Here is an 18,225-nt window from a genome sequence, read left to right on the forward strand (position 1 = left end):
ACTTCAGTAACCGCAGCTCCCTCCTCGGCACCTAGCCTCTCAGAACCCCCAAAAGAGCCAGGCCTCCTCCTGTGGCAGACAAGAGAGACCAGCTACCCAGGTCTCGCCGCGGGCGGTCAGGTTGGGAGGACCCCAGCTCGCCAGGTCTACATCGCCTCAGTAGTCAAAGTTTGAAACCCCGCTCTTGGAGAACTGGTTCGAGATTTTGGTTGCTGACTCCAAGCAGGATCCCTCTGTCTGTAGCCATCACCAGTGGCCCAAGCTACTTCTTGCACAAACCATTCCTAACAGCACGAAGGTGAGCAGCACGAATGTGGAGCTCGCCAAAAAGTAGAGACGCCGCCGAGCTCGTCGATCTACCACCCACAACCTGCCCAAGCTCGGTGGCAAAGAAAAAGTAAGCTCGGGCAAAGCCAAGGCTCCCCTCCTTTCAGTTCCATCCCCTATCTCCCGAGCTCCTAGCAGTTCCAATGCCTAAAGACTTCAAGCTCCCCCCTCTCGACAAGTATGATGGGTCATTTGACCCAAATGATCACGTAGACGCCTTCTAGTCGTAGATGCACCTGGCGAGGGCTAGTGAGTCGTGCATGTGCGTGGCCTTCTCCACCACTTTCAGAGGAGTGGCCCGCACATGGTACCGAAACCTAGCACCAGTAAGCAGTGCCCGTGAACTGAAGAAAGCCTCTTCAACATAGTGCAGAGAGAGGGAGAGTCCATCTGAGGCTATATCAAGCGGTTCAACGATGTGTGCATGCAGATACCGCGTCTGGACCCTGCCGTGCACCTCGCAGCAGCCAAGAAAGGCATGACGCATAAAGAGTTCAAATGGCACATGGTCGTCAACCAACCGGCAACCATAACCGAATTCCTTAAGCTCACAGACAGGTTTATAGCCATGGAGGAAGTGATCAACCAGAAGGGCGAAAGCGCACCGAAGAAGAGGAAAAGGGAAGGAGAGCATTCCAGCCAGGGGGACAATCGAAAGAAAAAAGATGTAGCTCGAGGGGCAAAGCCGGGTCAGCCGTTCCGAGCTCCTAGAGTGGACCGAACTGATTACACCCCACTGAACGCAAAGCGGGCCGAAATCCTGATGGCAATCAAGGATGCCCCGTACGTGAAGTGGCCACCCTGCCTGAGGGGGAATCCCAATGAAAGAAATAAGAACCTGTATTGTAGTTTTCACATAGATTACGGTCATAGTACCAAGAGTTGTAAAAACCTCCGCGACGAGATAGAGGAGCTCATCCGTCGCGGATATTTAATTTTTGTACATAATAATAATAATAATAATAATAATAATAATAATAATAATAATAATAATAATAATAATAATAATAATAATAATAAGGTAGGTCGGCAAGGGGAGCACGGTAAGGATGCTCCCGAGTCCAGTAGAAGGCCGACCGAACAATCACAGAGGTGACCTCCGAAAGAGAGGTTGTTTCGGGTCACCATCCACGTGATAGTGGGAGAATCAATCGTCGCGGGTTGTACTTTAGCAGTAGCTTGGACGTCAGTTCGTGAAGCTGCCCGGGAAGAGAAAAATCCTCCAAAGCGGCCAAAGATAGAAAAACCAATTTTCTTCATGGAGGACGACGCGTGAGGGGTCCAGTACCCCCACGACGGCACGCTTGTGATAAAGCTAAGGATCAACGACTTCGAGGTCAGGCGCGTCCTCGTTGATTCAGGTAGCTCGACAGATATTCTCTTCAAAGCCGTGTTTGACCAGCTTCAGTTGCAGGGAAGTGACTTGAGGCCTGCGAACACTCCTTTGGTGGGCTTCAGCGAAGAAGAAGTCAGACCCCTTGGGAAAGTGACAGTACCTATGGAAGTCAGCACATGGCCCTACGTAGTTAGACTCAACCACGACTTCCTGGTGGTCGCGACCCCCTCCCCCTACTACGCCATAATAGGTCAGTCGATCACCCATGTCCTACGGGCAGTGGTCTCCACTTATCATTTGGCAATGAAGTTTTCTACAGACCAGTGTGGGAGTAGCGTGAGGCGACCAGCTCGAGTCCCGCAAGTGCTATGTCGCTGCCCTAAAGGGAAAGACCAAGGTGGCCGATGACCTCAAGCTGGAGTGGCCTACGGAGCCAAGCAAAGAACGAGCTTCACCCACGGAAGAAATTGTCATTGTTCCAACTTCGGTAGCAGACCCAGCTTGGACACTTCAGATCGTTGCCTCCGTCCAGGAACCTCTACGATCCGAATTGGTAAGTTTCTTACTTCAAAATTTAGATATTTTTGCATGGTCCGCGGTAGAGATGCCCGGTATAGACCCTAGCCTTATAACTCAAAAGCTCAATATTGATCATGTAGTTAGGCCTGTTAGACAGAAGAAATGCAACCTAGCCCTGGAGCGGTGGAAAGCAGTCGACGAGGAGGTTGCGAACCTCCTCACAGCTGACTTCATAAGAGAAGTCCATTACCCAAGCTGGGTAACCAACCCCGTTCTGGTGAAGAAGGATAACTGCAAGTGGCACATGTGTGTCGACTACACCGACCTAAACCGAGCCTGCCCAAAAGACTGCTTCCCGCTCCCCAGAATTGACCACTTGGTGGACGCGACCTTAGGGCACGAGTTGTTGAGTTCCTTAGATGCCTATTCGGACTATAACCAAATTAAGATGGACCCGACAGACGAAGAAAAGACCGCCTTCATCACAAAGTGCGATCTATACTGCTAAGGTTATGCCCTTCGGGTTGAAAAACGTAGGGGCAACCTTTCAAATGCTTGTAAATAAATTGTTTGAGCCATTAATTGGCAGAAAAGTAGAATGTTATGTAGACGACATGGTCGTCAAAACCCAATTTTTGCATGAATTAATTCAAGATTTGCATTCTGTTTTTGAAATTTTGCGTAAGTTTAACATGAAGTTGAATCCAAACAAATGTGTCTTTAGTGTTACCTAGGGTACATCGTTAATCGGCGCGACATTGAGGCCAACCCGGATAAGATTAAGGCCATCTTAGATATGAGACCACCCCGGAAGTTGAAGGAGGTTCAGAGGTTGAATGGCTGCGTAGCCACCCTGAGCCGCTTCATGTCCAAGTCGGCGGACCGTTGTCTATCGTTCTTTAAGGCAATTAAGAGCAAAGGGTTCAAATGGACCCAAGACTGCCAACTGGCATTTAACGAGCTTAAGAAATACCTCGCTAGTGTGCCGATCTTAACTTGGCCCTCGGAGGGTGATGTTTTGGAACTATATCTCTCGGCAAGCGACGAAGTGGTCAGTTCGGTACTAATAAAGGAAGTAGATCGGGCCCAATGACCCATCTATTATGTTAGTAAATTATTGCAGGGAGCAGAGACGAGATACCCGGAGATAGAAAAGTTAGCATATGCACTAGTAATTGCAACTTGGAAGCTCCGCCCATACTTTCAGGCTCACACTATTACCGTCATCACCGAAAAACCTCTGAGGCAAGTCTTACTTAAGCCCGAGGTCTCTGGTCGGTTGACGAAGTGGGCCGTTAAGCTCAGTGAGTACGACCTCTAGTACAAGCTGCAAACTTCCATTAAGGCTCAAGCCTTAGCAAATTTCATCGCCGAGTGCACGTTCAGCTCCGAAGTCCCCAGGCCGGTTGAGCACAAGGAAGCTCCCAGGCCGGTTCAGTCTAAGCCCCGTGAGGTAGCAGCCAGTGTGGTATCTCTCCTAGCTAGGCCAGGCGCGAGCTGGGATTAGGAGCCCTGGATCCTTCACGTAGATGGCTCCTCGAACCAACAGGGCAGCGGAGCTGGAATAGTTTTGCACGGCCCCAGTGGCATGAAATTGGAGTACGTGCTACGCTTTGAGTTTGAGGAATCTAACAATGAAGCGGAATACAAGGCATTGATAGCTGGACTAGCTTTAGACAGAGAAGGAAAAGCCAAGCACATTGTTATCTATAGCGACTCCTAGCTCGTGGTCAACCAGATCACTGGCGAGTACGAAGCTTGCGAGCTGACCATGGTCGCCTACTTAGCCAAAGTCAGAGAAGCCCTGCTCAACTTCCAATCACACTTCATCAGACAAATCCCTAGGTCAGAGAACGCTGAGGCTGACGCCCTGTCCAGGTTATCCAGCACCAGCGACATCACCATGAGAACCGTGTACATAGAGGAACTGCCTCGGCCTAGCATTCTCGGGGAAGCAGAAGAGGTCACTCCCATCGTTCAAGCAGAGCGAAGCTGGATTGACCCGCTCGCGAGCTTCATGCTACACGGGACCCTCCCTGCAGATTGCAATGCAGCCAGAAGGGTGTAGTGCCAGACAGCCAAATACGTCATGATAGGCGAACGACTATACTAGAGATCCTACACGCTCCCCTACCTGCGTTGATTATGACCTACCGATGTCAAGCTCGTACTCCGCGGCACTCATGAGGGTTTGTACGGCGGACACTTGGGGGGCAGGGCTCTCGCCCAAAAGGCACTTCAACAGGGGTATTATTGGCCAACAATGAAGGAAGATGCCATTGAGCTCGTTAAAAAATGTGACAAATGCCAGAAGCACGCCAATATCCACCACCAACCTGCTGCCAACCTCAAGTATCTCACCAGCCCGTGGCCCTTTGCACAATGGGGCATCGATCTACTCGGGCCATTCCCACCAGCAACGGGTGAGAGGAAGTTCTTAGTAGTAGAAGTAGATTACTTCACCAAGTGGGTAGAGGTTGAACCCCTTGTAATGATCACAACCCGGAACGTCCAAAACTTCTTTTGGAAGAACATCGTGTGCCGCTTTGGGTTACCTCGGGTACTGATTTCTGACAACGACAAGTAGTTCGAGGACATCAAATTCCAAAACCGGTGCCAAGACATGGGGATCTGACAGGACTTTACTTCAGTCGCACACCCTCAAGCAAACGGTCAAGCAGAAGTCACAAACGGAGCCATCCTTCGCGGATTGAAGGCACGGCTAGACCGAGCTAAGGGGTTGTGGGGAGATGAGCTACCCAGTGTTTTATGGGCTTACCAAACCATGGAAAAGACCACCACGGGAGAAACTCCCTTCAACCTCACCAATGGCACCGAAGCAGTTATCCCCGTAGAGATCAAAGTACCTACGCTACGACTAGAAGCATACAATGACCAGACAAATGAAGATGAGTTGCATACCAACCTCGATCTCCTCGACAAAGTAAGGGACCTGGCGTACATCAGGACTGTAGCTTACCAGCAGGGAGTAGCTTGGTACTATAACACCGGGGTCAAGAAGCGGAACCTCCGCGTCGGCGACCTGGTCCTGCGTAAAGTTATGGTACCTGAGCTCGACGCTAGCAAGCTTGGGTCCAACTAGGAAGGACCTTACCGAGTGAAACGAGTGCTCGGGGAAGGAACATACGAGCTCAAAACTCTCGAAGGAAGACAGGTACCTCGGGCATAGAATATTGTCAACTTAAGACAGTATTACCTATAACAGCTGAGTAGGCTACGAGCCACTCCCGAAGCCAGAGGGCCAAAAATGCTGAGCTAACATGACCGCAGCACAATAGAACCCAATTGCCTCTATGTCATGGGCGAACCCCAAGAGTGGGCTACAAGTCACCCCCAAGCTTACGGGCTAAGGCACCGAGCTAACCAACACTCGGCATCAAGAAGGACTTAGCCATTTCGACGATGGGGGTAAAGTATGAAAAGCGTGAGTAGCTCAGGTTTAAACACCGACGAGCATAGCTCATTCTGGTATGTGGATTGAACTATAGAATAACCGGCAAGTATATGGTTCGAGCACACATGGTAATCACTTCGTCGTGTACCATAGAGATGCCTTGAATGATATAAGGGGCAGTTCAAAATAACGATTATCGAGAAGTCCTACTTCGGGTATGTAGTTCTAATAGCTCAGGTGTTGAGATCGCTTTAGCAAAGATAAAGAGTGCACACTATACTTAGAAGAAAAAGAACTTTCATTACCATTTCAAAAAAAGAAAGAAAAAAGAAAAATGACAAGGCAATAACCGACCTAAGCAAAGATCTTTGAAAGACCAGGTTTATGGCACCCGGGAGCCACCAGAAGTCCAGGAAAAACACCACCTCAGGGATCCACCTCCTCATCCTCATCCTCTGGGGAGTCAGGCTCCACTTCCTCCACTTGATCCGCAGTCTCGGGAGACAGGCCCTTCATAGTGACGCCGTCGAGGTTGAGCCCAGAGAACTTCCGAACCAACCACCAGCAGAGCTTAAACCCAGAGTGGTACAAACTCAAGCCATATTCCACCTGGAGGTCATGGTATTCCTAGGAGTCTTTGAAATCCTAGACCGCCTTCTCTCGTTCAACCTCCACCATTTGGTTGAAATTTCGAGTGCGATCTAGAAGAGTGGACTCCAAGTCCCATACCTGCTGTCGAAGGAGCTCCCTCTCTGCCACCACCCTCGATGACTCCTCCTGGTAATGCGGGCTCTCTTCAAAAAGCCGGGCAATTTGGGCCTCTTGATCGCGGACGAGGAGCTCCTAAGATTTACTCCCCTTGCGAGTGTGATGGAGCTCGCCCCGAATCCGGTCGAGCTCGCCCTGGAGCTTCTTATTGGTGGCCCACTGGTCGAGGGCGTCAACATGGTGGATGTGCGTCTAGAGGGCCATAGCATGGATGGCGGTATTCACCTGTCAACAGAAAGATCAAAGGACAGCAAAAGGAGGCAAAATGAGAGAAGACAGGAATCACTTACCACCATGCAGTGGGAGGAGGCAAATGTGGCGAGGTCCCCAGGCTTCATATTCCCATAATGGGCAACCTTGTCGTTGTTAATCACCTTCCGGATCCTCCAGCGAGCCACGGTGTAGTCGTTCACCCCTTCCCAGTTCCCCACTAGGAATGGAGGGTAAAGGAATGGCTAGAGAGGGTTACGGGGAGTCACCCCTTGTTGTGGGAGCTCACCCCCTCCGAGACCAGCCCCACTAGTTCCCTCAAATGGAGGTGGCGGGATCTCAAGCGAAGGGGGGGATAAAGTTGGCTCAGCAGATCCGAACTCAGTACCCTCGGAGGGGGGAGTCCAGTCGGGGTGCGACCTCTTCACCTTGCGCCTCTAGTTGCTTGAAAGAAGACGGCGTGAGTCGATACCAGACATGACGGCTGCCAAGAAGAAACCACAGTATTAGTTCGGTAAGAACGAAATATATATGCATATGAACACAATGTCGTGACAAAAACCACGTGACCTAAAAGGACAACCTACCCCGGCTCAGGCCGGCCTGCATTAGCTTCTCTTCGGTCAAGTAGTCCGAAAAGAGGAAGCCTATTGATGCCTAAGACAACATCGTTTTTTGAGTTTCAGGGTCCAACTCGACCCCAGAGTCCTGGATGGTGCCCCTTCAAGAAGTAGGGAAGGGCCACCCTTCGGGGTTACGAACTAAAAAATAATCCCGCTTCCAGGCAGGGATTTTTTTCGGGAGCTCATGCAAGAGCTTGTAGCCACGACGGGGAGAGAAGTAGTAGAGACGCCTCTCCGGTAGAGCCCCGAGAGTGGCATTCTTTATATAGAGGATAGAGGATAAGATGTCCAGACTCAAGGGAAGACAATATTCCCAACACAAGGATATCGTCACAATAAGTTTCGGATGGCATTAGGATGGAGTTGGTTAATAGTGACGTTGAAGTGGTTTAGCACCTCCACTATCAAGGGGTGCAGGGAGAGACGTAGGCTATCCTCGAGCTGTTCCTGGTAAATGACTATGTCGTTGGGGCCATGATCCCACGAAAAGTTTCCAGTGGGGATGCAGTAGAGAAGGTCCCTCGGAAGGTGGAAATAGTTAATCAGAGACCTAAGTCTCCTCTCTGTCATGGAGGAAGGGCCGAAAGAATCGGGCTCCCTTCCTCGTGAAGTGGAAGCTCCTTCGCCGGAGACCTCCCTGGCCCCCGAAACCTGCTCCCAAGCTCTCCCCGAGCTCGAGGGAGCATCATCATCCTGGTCATTGCCCTGGTGACGGACATGGTACGGGTATCCCAACATGACTGACAATAAGTAAGACTCACCGAAAGGGGACGGGAGGAACTCGAGTAGACTTGACACGTGCGCGACCTCAGAATCTGAAGACAGCAAGATGGCGTGAAGGGAAACGAGGCCCAGAGGGCCCTCCTATTTATAGCCCCCACGCTTCGAATCAACGACCCATATCAAAGCAGATCCAACGGCTCGCAGGCGCACTGACCGCACGCCTTCTGAAAACTGAAGGTGATTGGTGGCACGTCTTCCATGATTAAGGTAATGACGGCTGCACAACATTCAAAATTAAGAGCCACTTTAGCACGTTTTGGGAATCTAAAAAGTTAGAAAAATCAGGAAATCTCTTGATTCCCACGGATCCATTTAACGTGAGTAGTCAATCAAGTTTGAATTTTGGTCAAATCAGTCCATCATGCTTCATGAACTCCTCACACTAAGGCAACGCTCTCAACTCAAGGAGTGGGGGGCAATTGATGGAGGACGATTTGACCCGACCTATGAAACGGTGACACGTGAACACTAACTCAGCACGAGCAACAACTCAACATTGCAGCCTAGTGCAACTAAGTGACGGGCCCATAAAGTAGCTCGCTACATTGTAGCTCACAAAAGGAGAAGCTCGCCGCAACGCAAGCTCCGGGTTCCCCGAGCTACCTTTGAAGGGATACTCCGAGGCAACTTTAGCTCATGGGCTAGGGGAACTAGCTCGCCCGAGCTCCCAAGCAAACAAGTCATCCCAAGGACCAATTCTATTAAACGTAATCCTGAAGTATTCCGAGCTCGCCACAAAGTAGCTCGCGAACGAGCCGCCTGAGCACTCCTCAGGAAGCTTCTATCTGATAGGTTGTATCGATCAGATTGTGCCACGTCCCTTACTGACGGCGCAGTCCCTGTCCTTTCGACAGTCTGCATCCACGTCTCTTAGCAAGTGGAGGCATGCCTGCCACTTTGGGGACGTGTCACTCACCCGGGCGAGGAGTACGCCACAACAGCCACCTGTGCAGCCCTGGCAAGTAACGGGTGTGGCAGGGACCCAGTGGCAATTATGCCCGACCTGACAAGAACGTCCCTATAAAAGGCCCCACGGCGGAAGAGAAACTTCTTCTTGAGACCTCTAATCTCTCAAATATAGTGATAAAGCGGGACCTGCACTCTTAGCTACCAACTCTTCTTTTCCTTCCTTCTTGCATTCTAACTTAAGCATCAGAGTATTCCCACTGGGTAAAATCCTTACCCCGGGAATCCTTCCTTTCCATCTTCTCAGGTGTCGTCCGTTGCCGACAAGGAGCCAGTCAGCAGCCAGCTAGGAGTGCCCGGATCGTGCCGCATCAAGAAATAATCCAATAACTATAAAAAATTGGGTCCTTTCCTGGCTTGATAATAAAAGCCTATGCAAACAAGAGAAGAACTTGTTATGCTCCCAATTCTTCCTAATTTGCTGGAGCATTTGGCTTCGTAGGAACAGGTTTGTTTTTGAGAATATACTAACTGATATCCACCATTCTCTTGAATTCATAAAAAGCCTATGGAAGGAAATCCTGGAAACATAGCAGAAAGCGGAGAACCCTCCCAAGTCTCAAAGTCTTAAATCTTAAAGAGTTGGCATCACTAGAGGCTGCAATAGCGATGTGGCTTCTCTTTGGACAGGCCGAAGCTTTGTCACAGGGCATTGTGCAGGTTCTAGCAGCCTTATTATTGACTATCCTGGAAACTTCTTAGTAGCGAAGGCCTCAACAAGTCCATAGATCTCAGCCCTTTTTGCAGAAGCCAATGCTCTTTTAGAAGGTCTTCGACTAGCTACATCCCTCAATCTTACTTCTCTACAAGTTTTCTACGACTGCAAGCAGTTGGTGAAGAGTTTAAGCAACCCCTATACCCCGTGTTCGAGTGACCTGTGGTTTATCAAGGAAGCAGGAATTAAATCCTTTTGACTGACCTGTGGTTTATCAAGGAAGCAGGAATTAAATCCTTTTGATTCAGTTATCTGCTCTTTTGTTCCCATATCTTTTAACTCGGTAGCCCATGCTCTTCCTAGCAGTGGTATTCCCATTGGCGAATGGGTGGGCACCCCCAAATTTGGTTGCTAGATGTTCTATCTGTTTTTGTTGGAAATTTAGATCACCTGCCCTGTAATGTATGAAGTAATCCTGTTTATTGCAAAAAAAAAAAAAAAAAAAAAAAAACGGGAAAGAAGGAAGGGGAAACGACAACACATGGCGGCACCCCAGTACCCATTTTGGATCAATGATGGATGCGGTGCACCCCAGTAATAGTAGTCTAATATCGGGCATGTCTAAGAACCTTTTCAAAATTTGTACAGATGGTAATAGCAGTTGTAAAATTTGCAAATTTGTTTTTAAGTAAAAAGGGCACCAGGTTTAGTGTACTGAATAAGATGATAAATATTGACAAGCTCACAATAAAATGAGTGATTTTATGATCTACTAATCAAGATGTTTGCCAGAGATCAAGGGACTTCCTCCTATTCAAGTTGAAGATACTGGTTTTCATCCTTGATGATTTTCCTGGAACAACATGACATGAGCAATCGCGATTCTATCATATAACTTAGAAATTGAAATATTGGACGAAGCATAGCTTCATTTTAAGGATTGAAAATTCAAAACTTATTATTCTAATCAAGAACATGTCAAAAAAAGTTTCAGGTCATTATGAGTTTATGACTGAAATAAGATGGGATTCACTTTATCCAATAAAATCCAAGGTTCTTTTGGAGCAAAAGAAAGAAACAATTATGATAAGATTGTTGCCTCTTAACTTAAACCAACCCTCCGCACAGTGATGATGTGCAATGCCAAGTTAGTCTTTGCAACCGCAACCAAGCATGATAAGATTCGAAACCTCGGCTGGGTGATCAGAACCTGAACTTAAGTGACAGATCCTACAAACTTTCTCTCCTTCCCAATTTTCGCTACTCAGCTCTCCATCCCTGCATTGCATGCTTCTCCAGCTCAATAGCTTTTGTTCTCCGTTCTTCTGGAGACACCTTACTTGTCGGCTCTAGCAGTGAACAAATGACCCGAATCCATGTGTAGTTATCACAGGAGATTATGTTTAGTGAATGAGATTTTCTTCATGGTTTTCAATAAAAATTTATTTGTTCATTTTTGTATTTCTACCGTTGACGTGAATACTTGAATCCATAACCAGCTTGATATCGGAGGTGGTTACTGTCTTACTGGTTAGATGATAGGCGAAATGCATTTTTGTCCTTTAACATGATACTTTACATCCGTTAACGGTTTTGAATCAACTTGACACTTTTTGAAAATTTGAGTATTATAATGACACGTTTGAAAGTTTGGGTACCAACTTAACACTACCCCCAAAGTTCAGAGTATTAAAGTAAAATTTTCCCTATTTTCAAATGATCCTAAACTTGTATTGGGTTTGCACGTGTGTACAAGCTCACCTGAACAAGAATGAACAAACCCAAACATGGCAATGTATAAGAGAAATAGCTAATATGAACAACCTCCCAGGATGGTGGTGGGAGACTTCAATGCTATTAGGTCCCCCAGAGACAAAGTAGGGGGGAGGAGAGTAACCCCAAGTCCCCAAGCCAAGTAGCAAGTTTCAACAATACGATTGAGGTTTGTAACTTAGTTGAAATGGAGATGAGAGGTAACCATTTCACTTGGCCAAACAAACAAATCTATGAAAAACTGGACAGAATTTTCACTAATATAGAATGGACCACATCATTCTCATGTGCTTATGCTGAAGCACTCCCATAACTCAGACCACAGCTCGATCCTAGTCAATATAGAAAATCAAGTAAATATTGGACTTAAACCGTTCAAATTTGAAAGAATGTGGGGAGAGAATGAGGATCTCAGGACAAATTATAGAGAGGAACTGGATGGTAAAAGACCAGGGGATCAAGGGAAATTTAATTCCTTCAAAAAACAGACAAGATGGCAAATGAGATTAAGCAATGGAACCAATCTGTATTTGGCAATGTAATACAAAAAAAAAAGAAAAAAGAAAAAAAGAAAAAAAAAAAAACTGCCTACTGAATCTGCTAGGTGAAACCCAAGTCTAGCTATAACAGAACCCGGGGAGAAGGGACCTCGCCTATAATTATCCAACTTCCTTATGTAGGTCTAATATATTTTCACTGCCATAAAAGTTACGGAAAAATAGGGAGAGGCACAATGTAGATTTCTGAATTCCACTGCAGAGCTATAAACATCTAAAATATCAAAAACTTGCATTTTATACATCAATGCCCGCCCGTGAATTGGCATCATTCCGAGATGACACCCACCCTGACTGTACTTTGAGACTAAAAATTCTGACCCTAGGCTGAACAGTCATTCTCCCAAGTTATCATGGATTTCACAGCCCATTACGGAGTCGTTACATTTAATTAATTTGAATTAAAAATATATTTAGCATGCACGTCAGTCCAAGGGCCTATCATACCATGTAATTTGCCTATAAACAACTAATTTATGCCAACGTTTACGAACTGCTGTTGACCTGAATTGTCGGACCGTTTGGCCTAGGAATCGTTCAGGCAACCAGTTCCGTTTTACCTCAAACCCGGTTTTGGCTAAAAACCATTGAAAAAGTCAACAACCTGTTGGTATGGGCTGTCGAATTGTCAACCTGTCAACCCGTTCAATAGTTTTTTACCATTTTTTATTTTTAATCATTTTTTGTTTTTTTAATTTGTTTGTCAGAACAGGCCATCCATTCAAACCGGATGGTCAGACCATCGGCCCAAAAACCGGTGGCCAGAACAGTTCCATTTCTGGGTCGTTTTTAAAATGTTGGTTTATGCAACTCTTGTATTTTTATTTTTTTTTTCATCCTACATATGAGCAACTATGTCCTATAGTTTGTCTTTTTATTGGGTTCCAAAATAATATTCCTTTCGTTTATTTGTAGGGCTGCAACTTGGGCTGGGTTAGCATAAACCTAACCCTAAAAAAGTCAGGTTAGGTTGGGTTGAGGCTTTGGCCAATTTAACCCATTTTAACTTCCTACTTATATGCATAAGTATTATATAATATTTATTTATGTATGTAAACTCTTATGCATAGATATGTAAAAAGACATGCCTAGTATGCTTTTGAAAAAAAAATTACCTTAAAATTGTTGACATACACATATACATACATGTATATAGATAAATACATACATAAATACCTACATTCATGCATTAACAGTTGTACAGTTGCGCATATACATATATACAACATGCATATATATGCCACATATATGTACATATGCATGTGATATGTATGTATATATGTATGCTAACAATTTTAAATTTAAAGTCAAAATTTTTCAAAAGCATGATAACCATGCCCTTTTACATATATTCTAAAATATAGTTGTCCGTGCCATATTCCTCAAATTGCTTCCCAACCACTTTAGAATTTTGTGTTTTGTTTTAATTTTTTAAAATAAGAAATTAAATATGGGGCTGTTTAAGCTCACCACAACCAATTCAATTAAGAAACTGAATGTAACATGAGCAGCTTTTCAGCACCAGCCCATACATTGTACGGGTCTCTTTTAATAATAATAATAATAATAATAATAATAATAATAATAATAAAACTGAATTAATCTCAATCCTTTGACTATAGGAAATAAGAACATTTGGCAAAAAGAATTAGAGGTTGGACCAACTCAAACCCAACCTAAACTCAAAACGATATCAACCAAACCTGAAATTTTTTGGTTGAGTTAGGGTTTAGGGCTCTAGAGCTTCGGTTGTGTTAGGATTGACCTCAACCTGAATTAACCCGGCTCGACTTGTACCCTTATTTGGTTTTGGTAATGTTGGGTCATGCCCTCCTTTTGGTGTTTAGCTCTTGGGGTAGTTCATATTTCATAATCCTGATTTCTTTTATTTTTTTTGTTGTTTGCTCTAGTGTTTTTATGGATATTGGACAACCACCTCTAGTTACTGATGAATCAATTTTTCATGGTAAGTACCTCGTCATTTGGTCTGCTTCCAAGTGGTTGATGACTCAGAGGCCGAAGTGGAGAACTTTTGTTGGATGAGGACCAGGGTGACGGGTTGACCAGGCCGAGTTGGGGGCAGATTAGGTGTCGAGATGGGGGCAGATTAGGTGCCGAGCTGACTGAGCCGAGCTGGGCAGGTTAGGTGCTGAACTGGCTGGGCCGAGGTGGGCAGGTTAGGTGCCGAATTGACTGGGCCAAGCTGGGCAGGTTAGGTGCCGAACTGACTGGACCGAGCTAGGCAAGTTAGGTGCCGAACTAACTGGGTCGAGCTGGGCAGGTTAGGTGTCGAACTGACTGGATCGAGCTGCCTATTAGGTGTTGAGTTGACTAGAGTGTCAGGCTACCTATTAGGTGCCGAGCTGACTAGAGGGCCGAGCTGCCTATTAGGCACCGAGCTGACCAGAGTGTCAAGCTGCCTATTAGGTGCCGAGTTGACCAGAGTGCCGAGCTGCCTATTAAGTGTCGAGCTTACTAGAGTGTCGAGCTGACTGGTGGCGAGCTAGATTGATTGTTGAGCTTTGTAGTTCTTTAGAGACCTGCAAGGAATCAATGTCAGAGGACTTGGGGTGGTTAACCTGGCGGGGTCGCTCCAATGATTAAGTCAGTACTCTCATAATAGACTGCGAGATAAAAATCACAAAAGTATGAGACCTAGAATATGCTTACTTGCCCCCCCTCATGTCATTGGGGTTGGTACCTTTATATAGGCATTGTTTGATGTGGGTTTCACGAACCATATCTGAGATTTCCGAGAGGTCGCCTAAGTGGTCCGAGATTCTCGGAGGCAACCTCCATGCACGTTGACCACCCTTCGGATTGTTCGGTACGTGGACCAACTTCCAAGGATCGTTGAAGTGTTGGGATATGCATGCTGAATTTGTCGACAAGCATGTCTCGCAGGTCGCCAGGTCGGCGCCTGTGCTAGGACGCCAGTTCGGCGCCTATGCCAGGTCGCCAGCTGGGACACCATCATCTTGACTAAGGCAAGTTGTTACCTAAGTGGTTCTGGATATCACCTAGTTGTTTCGAGATGCCACATGTCACAATGTCATTGGAGGGCAAATCCGCCCTCATCAGTTACCAAAAAATAAATCTTTAAAAGAATGAGTTGAGTCCCTGAAGGCATGCCAAACACAGCTTTCTTTCTTTTGTTAATAGAGTTGTGTCGTTTATTTCACCAATTGATGATGTTGGACAAGGTCGCCAGGTAAACCTTTTGTTTATAGCAATACCGATTACGCTGGGCTTGAACTTGAAGGAGAGATCAATCACCTATCCGTGAGCGTGACTATTCAAGCAAATCAAATTCAACGAACCAGCTTAGCTTGATTATGATTGGAATACCAATTGGTAATTACTGCATACCTGGGTCACACTTGTATCTTGTATCTGTTTGACCATGGACCCCGAGGCCTAGCCCGAGCCCCACAATGATCAAAGAAAGCATAGTAATATGATGGGAGAATTCTCGATTAGTATCCTATATATTTTGGATCTAGTGCCATTTACATCTCCAAACTTTAAAACATGACAATTCAGTTATTGAACTTTTATAATGTATCAGTTTAGTACTTACCATTAATCAGTTATTAAATAGCATTTGAAAAGACATAAATGTTCTTTGAGTGTCATCAAATTTTTTTTATCAATCATCCAAACATTGATAAAAAAATGAACAATCTCAAATCTTTGCTTTTCTATTCAAGAAAGTTGGGGCAAGTAAAATACCCACTGAAATGTGACCCAAACATTATTAAATAGAAGAGGCAAGGATTTGGGACTGTTTATGTTTTATCAACATTTGGATGGTTGATTAAGAGAATTACATGACACTCAAAGTACATTTATAGATTTTCATTAACATATTTTGAAAGATTGATTATTAATTCTCAAATTTTAAAGTTGAGAAATGAAAGTGACACTAGGTCCAAAATATATAATACTAAAAGAAAATTTTCCCTAATATAATAACAACCAACGTGGACTCACATCACATGACATGAGGTCATGACTCATGAGCCAAACCAACGGTACATATAGCTGATGTTAACAATATAAAAATAGGTAAATAGGTTGAAGATGCATCTTTTGTCATATTTCTAAATTTTCTAATAATAGGATTTGCCTTGAAACTTGAAAGGGAATTCTATGTTTTGTTATGTATAAAAAAGAGAAGCCAATCAGGCAGCCAATGGAATTTATGGCAGAAACCCTACAAATAGGCAACTTTGAATCAACTACTATATTCGCTTCATTCCACGTCAGACGCCACAAATAACATTATTTTGACATATATAAATAGATAGATTTTCAGAAATCGGACTGGACGTGAAGGCTACGATACAAGCTTTTGAGATCTAAATTGCACCAAAAAGTAAAAAGTTAGGCCCAACAATGGATTGGATTGGAACTGGGCCAACTGGGTCGTTTTTTTTTTTTTTTCTTTTTCTTTTCGTATTAGTAAGAAAAATGAGTTAAATCGGAGAGTACAACAGCTGAACAGGTGGTGATGCGTGAGTCGTGACGCAACTTCCTTGTCCTAATTCGGCACTGATACAGACACGCTCACACGACGGGACGAGCAGGAGCTCCGTTTCGCGGCGTTTCCTTTCGAAGCCGTGACACGTGTTCTCTGCCCACCCGTGGGATCAACCTCTCCATCGAATTTCATGCCATCTCCTCCGGTCATCTCCATGAACATCTTCTGAAGGTTCTCAAAGCTGTCTTCCTGCGGTTGATACAAATAACTGAATAAGAATAAAACTTCAAATTCCCAATTATGTCCTCGCACTCCGCAGACGGCAGCTATTATTTCTTTCTTTTTATAATAATAATAAAATTTAATTTAAATAAAAAAAGAAATATACCTCGGCCCTCACATCCTCCATCATGGATAACATCTCTTGCATAAAATCACAAAACCCCTGTTTCCAATTTTCCCCAAATTCAAATAATTTAACGAAATTATGAATTAAAATTAAAAAGAGAGAGTTTTTAGTGTTATAACAGCTAACAGGAGACAATAGGAGCCAAAGGAGAGGGATTGAATTTGTGAATTATGAAGGGTAAAAGAAGGAAGTTAAACGCACTTGGTCCTCCTCTTCCAACGGATCGTACAGTCCGGCATCGTACATTGACCTCTTCCCTTTATCAGACAAGACTGCAATCCAAAACACCGTCCACGGACGTTATTTTCTCAACAGCAGTAGAAACGCTTAAAACGTTGACCTTCAGAGGTCGGCCATGCCTTACCGGAATACGCCTCTTGTATTTGCTGAAACCGCCGTTTTGCTTCACCGGCGGCCGTTGGGTTTTTGGACCACCTGTCAGGATGCCATTTCTTGATTCACACACCCAAGACCAAGAGGAACAATCAGCTCATAGAATTAGAGAAGTTGTAATTGAACAATTGATCAGGAATAGAAGAGAGGAGATTAGAAGAACAGAGACCGACCAGAGCAAGTTTTCGATATGCGCCGCGGATATCAGAGAAGGAAGCGTCCCTAGGGATCCCGAGAACGGAATAGTAACAGAAACCGTCGGATCCTCCCGTCCGATCCATAAATATTAAATACGGCGATGACAAAATGAAATAAAATGAAATCGGGAGGGAAATTTAGAGCATTAATAGGGAAGGAGCCCCTGCAACAGAGAGGACGAACAAGACAAGAAGAGACGGTCTTTTAACAACAAATCCGAAACTAAGGATAAGAGAAGAAGATATGTAAGTTAGAGAGAGTTGAGAGTGAAGGAACAAAAAGGCAAAGATAGAGCTGAAGGGATATATATTATATATGCTAAAGTCATTAGTGGTCCTCATTTCCATGGGTCTCTGAAAAATATCACTCCACTTGTTGGACATGAGGAAACTTCGAGAGATATCAATCAGCAAGATATTTTCTTGCTTCGCATACATGTGCCATCATTCACGTATATTATTACAACAATGTCACGAGTTTCGTCCCGGTATATATACACAGAGGCTCAGTTCGTTCGTAAAGAGTGCAAAACCTTCTATTTTGTATTATTTTGTATGTATTTGTACTATATATTTGTATTTGTATTTCTATCAAATTGAGCTAGAGGTTCACACGATAGTAATAGAGCATATTAATCAGGCTGGGATCTGCTACCCACTGTTTATTCCCACATCTTAACCCACAGCCTAGAGGTGTTAATTGGATTGGATTTGGTCCAATCCGATCCAGTCTAATGTGAGTCCATTATAAATGGATCAGGTCCAATCCAATCCAATGAATGTTTTGGATCGGCCCAATTCAATGTCTGGG

General features: G+C 44.9%; 1 protein-coding gene across 2 annotated transcripts; it reads right to left on the reverse strand.

Annotated features, from left to right (window-relative positions):
- Nucleotides 1-16,163: 16,163 nt before the first annotated feature.
- Nucleotides 16,164-17,881, reverse strand: LOC148861375 (uncharacterized). 2 transcript variants are annotated; one of them, XM_088941023.1, is made up of 5 exons: nt 17,391-17,881; nt 17,189-17,276; nt 17,026-17,096; nt 16,804-16,860; nt 16,164-16,664 (listed from the first exon to the last, which is right to left on the reverse strand). In XM_088941023.1, exons 1-5 carry the CDS (start codon nt 17,496-17,498, stop codon nt 16,476-16,478), a joined length of 513 nt encoding a protein of 170 aa, XP_088797149.1. In that variant the 5' UTR covers nt 17,499-17,881; the 3' UTR covers nt 16,164-16,475. The 2 variants fall into 2 exon arrangements, with proteins under 2 accessions (XP_088797149.1, XP_088797150.1); XM_088941024.1 differs by lacking the exon at nt 16,804-16,860 and having other exon boundaries at nt 17,391-17,752.
- Nucleotides 17,882-18,225: the final 344 nt, after the last annotated feature.

Source organism: Nelumbo lutea, chromosome 4, assembly GCF_056320005.1.
Source record: "Nelumbo lutea isolate HS-2025 chromosome 4, American lotus-T2T, whole genome shotgun sequence".
NCBI lineage: Eukaryota > Viridiplantae > Streptophyta > Magnoliopsida > Proteales > Nelumbonaceae > Nelumbo > Nelumbo lutea.

Bases quoted from the DNA above. Each gene is read 5' to 3' on its own strand.
- LOC148861375 (XM_088941023.1), bottom strand. From the start codon at position 17,498: ATGGATCGGACGGGAGGATCCGACGGTTTCTGTTACTATTCCGTTCTC. The intron at 17,277-17,390 runs GTCGGTCTCTGT...GTGTGAATCAAG, and splicing joins CATATCGAAAACTTGCTCTG to AAATGGCATCCTGACAGGTG. The intron at 16,665-16,803 runs GTATATTTCTTT...TATCAACCGCAG, and splicing joins TGGAGGATGTGAGGGCCGAG to GAAGACAGCTTTGAGAACCT.